The sequence below is a fragment of the Ixodes scapularis genome, unplaced genomic scaffold, assembly GCF_016920785.2.
Source record: "Ixodes scapularis isolate PalLabHiFi unplaced genomic scaffold, ASM1692078v2 PGA_scaffold12__126_contigs__length_90152505, whole genome shotgun sequence".
Lineage (NCBI taxonomy): Eukaryota > Metazoa > Arthropoda > Arachnida > Ixodida > Ixodidae > Ixodes > Ixodes scapularis.
In genome coordinates, this window is record NW_024609838.1 from 34573018 (window position 1) to 34576641 (window position 3624).

Consider the following 3624-nt stretch of genomic DNA (forward strand, 5'->3'; position numbering starts at 1 on the left):
GTTTCTATGAATCGCTGTGATCATGCTGTCCGAATGTTTCTATGAATCACAGAGTGATTATGGTGTACGAGAGTTTCTATAAATCGCTGAGTGATCAAGCTATTCGCATGTTCCTATGGATCTCTACGTGATCATGCTGTTCGCGCGGTCCTTTGAATCACTGAGTAATCATGATGTTCGCATGTCCATAGGAATCGTTGAGTGATCACGCTGTCCGAGTGTTTCGATGAATCGCAGAGTGATTATGCTGTATGAGAGTTTCTATGAATCGCTGAGTGATCATGATCGCGTGTTCCTATGAATGGCTAAGTGATCAAGCTATTCGCATGTTCCTATGAAACCCTACGTGATCATGCTGTTCACGTGTTCTCATGAATCACTGAGTTGATAATGCTGTTCGCGTGTTCCTATGAACCTCTGAGTGATCATAATGTTCGCGCGTTTCTACGAATCGCTGAGTGATTATGCTGTTCCCGTGTTCGCAGTCAAAAATTTGAGCAATCGCGTGATGCGATACCAGGACTAGTTGATCTTCGTTCTTCGTGCCTGGCAGCTTCCATTCCACAAACAACTCACTAGTGAACTGATTACCATACTCCGCTTACCCTGCAAGCTGAACGGGTAGTGGAAGCTGTAGTGAGCTGTAAATAATCTAGATGGCGTTTTCAGCTGCATTTGAGATAGGGTGCCTACCGCGCGTGTGTATGAAGGCACTCTACATTTGAGATGGTGCCGCGCGCCGCGTGCTTGACAGCGGCACGCGCTGATTGATGTAGATATTGAAAATACAAGCAGTCTTGATCGAAACTCCGAGCTGGCGTGTCGTGTATTCCTTTACCGGTGTGCCCGCTTGGTCCCCGGCCACCGACCATCTCGCGTCCCACGCGCCACGGCAATGTAAGCCTTTCCAGCATCTTTACAGGCCTTTCGGGGCGCTGTCTTTATCCTAGCTTTCCCTGTCTCTTACCACTCACCCGTAATGGCCCCACGCGACCACTACATTTTGGTGACGAGCTTAATACTACATTTTGGCGACGAGGTCTTTTCTTTCATTTTTCCATTTTCGCCTCTCGTGAACATTTGATCAGACTCCGTACCGGAGATGAGTGGTGGCAACACCGGCATGTATGGTTTTCTTTTTGTGTGTTAGTTCATATTGTAGCGTTCAGAATGTTAGGTCCTTTTGGAATATTTGCATCCACCACATCTTTTCCGTGCGAAATGTAGTACATAAAATAATGTCGACGCATCGCGACACTCGTTCCATTTCGTCCGTCAACGTTCCATTTCAAAAATCAGTAGTGGTTACGCGTAACGTGTTCGAATGGTTCTTTTCTTTTCACGCATAAAGTGCGCACAGCACGGAAGCGTCCATCTCTTTTTCGTAACTCAGGAAATTGTTCCCGTTCTCATTTGGGGTGAAAGTTTTAATATTTTTGTCAATCTTTGTAACATTATCTCGCAACGGTAAGAGGATGGCGACGGCTTCCTTACAGACGCTACCAGCATTTCTTCCCACGCCAGGTGCCCCTGCGCAGCCTTGGCTAAGTTGGAAAACGTCGTTTTTCAATTATCTTGTGGCCATAGAGGCAGATGAAAGCTCTCCGAAGCGCAAGCGCGCACTAGTGTGGGCGTTGCTTGGCTTGGAAGGCCAACGAATAGTTTCGACATCTCCTTCAACAGTCCCCGCCAGCAGCGCGGCCGTTTCTGAATTTGATGAGCTCGTAGCGGCACTTGATGAGCATTTTGCTGCCAAAGCTAACGTTGTCGTCGAACGCAGGCAATTTCTCACCCGCGTCCAATCCCCGGGAGAGAGCGTCCTCGACTACCTTAGCGCACTCAGGCAACTTGGTTCTTTTTGTGATTTCGGAGAGTCCCTTGAAAACCGCATCGCAGAAGTCTTTTTGGCCGGTTTAAATTCGTCGGAGGTACAAGATCGGGTAATCCGAGAGTCTGCGGAAGCTGGACTACCCAGCCTCGAACGTATTGTGCTTCTAGCACAGCAGTTCGAACAGGCGTCTCGAGATTGCGATCGGTACCGCCAATTTCCCTCCAGTTTATCGCGTTCTGGAACGCCGCACGCCGTTCAGGTCGTACAAGGGGTTTTTATTCAGCGTGAACAAGATGGCCGACGATCGAATTCGAATTTGCACATCCAAGATCAAAATGGAGAGCGGCGGCATGCCATTTCCTGCTCCCCCGCAAATGTTTCCTTCTCGCCGCAACACCAGTGGCGCGAGTCGCGCGCACACACCCGCACTTTCGTGAGCCGAGTACCGCGTGATGCTCCGCCGGGCGCGCGCGCTCTTGGGCATGGGGCAGAGTTATGTCAATTCTGCGGTCGCCGACCCCATCCACGTGAGGAATGTCCTGCTTCAGAAATGTCCTGTTTTTCTTGTGGCAAACTAGGTCATTTTTCAAATGTTTGCCGGAGTTCTCCTCCATCGTCTGCTGCCACCGATCGTCGTCAGCTGGCCTTTCCGCCGAGACGTGGTCGGGCCGCCGGTCGCCGGTACCAGCGGCTTGGAGTTGGCCGTAACCTGACAACCAGCCATGGAAGCGTGGCATTCTCTGACGAAGAGGAGCAGCAGCCGAAAATTTGTACCGTCGGGTCACCGGAAGTCCTTCCAAAAGGACGCGCCGACAGTCGCCCACGGAATTTCACCGCTGATGTTCAGGTGAATGGATCTACATTACCATTACTCATTGATACTGGCTCCGAAGTTTCAATACTTTCCGAAAGCATGTTTAACAAAATTAACTCCCAGCAGCAAATCCGGCTAAGGAAACCACCGCGCACTCTTGTGCACTACCTCCGAGGGTCCATTCCAGTCGTGGGATGTTTCCAGACCAAAGTCGGTTTCAAAGAGAGATCCGCCGAGATACTTTTCTACGTTGTTCGCAATGGCCGATCCCTGCTTGGGACAGATGCCGTGCATGGACTTCGTCTCATTTTGTCGGGTGCTCCACTCAAATGTTTTCATGTCAATTCTGCGGACTCTTGCGCAGCCATCCAAGGTCATGTAAAGTCGGCCGAAGTTCCGCAGTCCCCAGGTGCGGCGGAGCCCAGTCCTCCGCCGAGTACTTCAAGTGCTCCCTGCAAGCACCCTTCATCATTGTCCACTGTTCACGGCACTCAGCCATCCACATCGTCTGAATACTACTCCAGTAGAGGCGTCTTCGGAGACCAGCCTTCAAGGGATCCGCCGACGTCGGGACCATCTTTGCAACCTTCATCGGTGAGCGATGCATCGAAGTTACCTTCTGGTTTTGAAGAATTTGAGGATCTTTTTTCTCCTGAGTTAGGGTAAGTTAAAAACCAAACTCACACAATCACTGTCCGGCACCATGTCCCGCCGGTACAGGCTAAACTTCGCCGCTTACCAATCACGTTGCGTGATGCCGTCAGTGCAGAAATTCAGAAGCTCGAGCACCAAGGTGTTATAGAGCGCGTAAACGCGTCGGAATGGGTGTCCCCCATTGTAGTAGTTAAGAAGAAAGACGGTGGAACCCGTATGTGTGTCGATCTGCGGGCGCCAAACCAGGCAGTCGTTATTGATTCTTTTCCGCTTCCGCACATTGATGAGCTTCTGAACGCCCTCAGTGGAGCTTCTCATTTTTCTA

The 3624-nt window shown here is 50.5% G+C and overlaps 1 protein-coding gene across 1 annotated transcript; it reads left to right on the forward strand.

Annotated features, from left to right (window-relative positions):
- The first annotated feature begins 1475 nt into the window (after nucleotides 1–1475).
- On the forward strand, nucleotides 1476–3311 carry LOC115327405. Its single transcript, XM_040214159.1, has one exon. The coding sequence runs from the start codon at nucleotides 1476–1478 to the stop codon at nucleotides 3309–3311; it is 1836 nt and encodes a 611-aa protein (XP_040070093.1).
- Nucleotides 3312–3624: the final 313 nt, after the last annotated feature.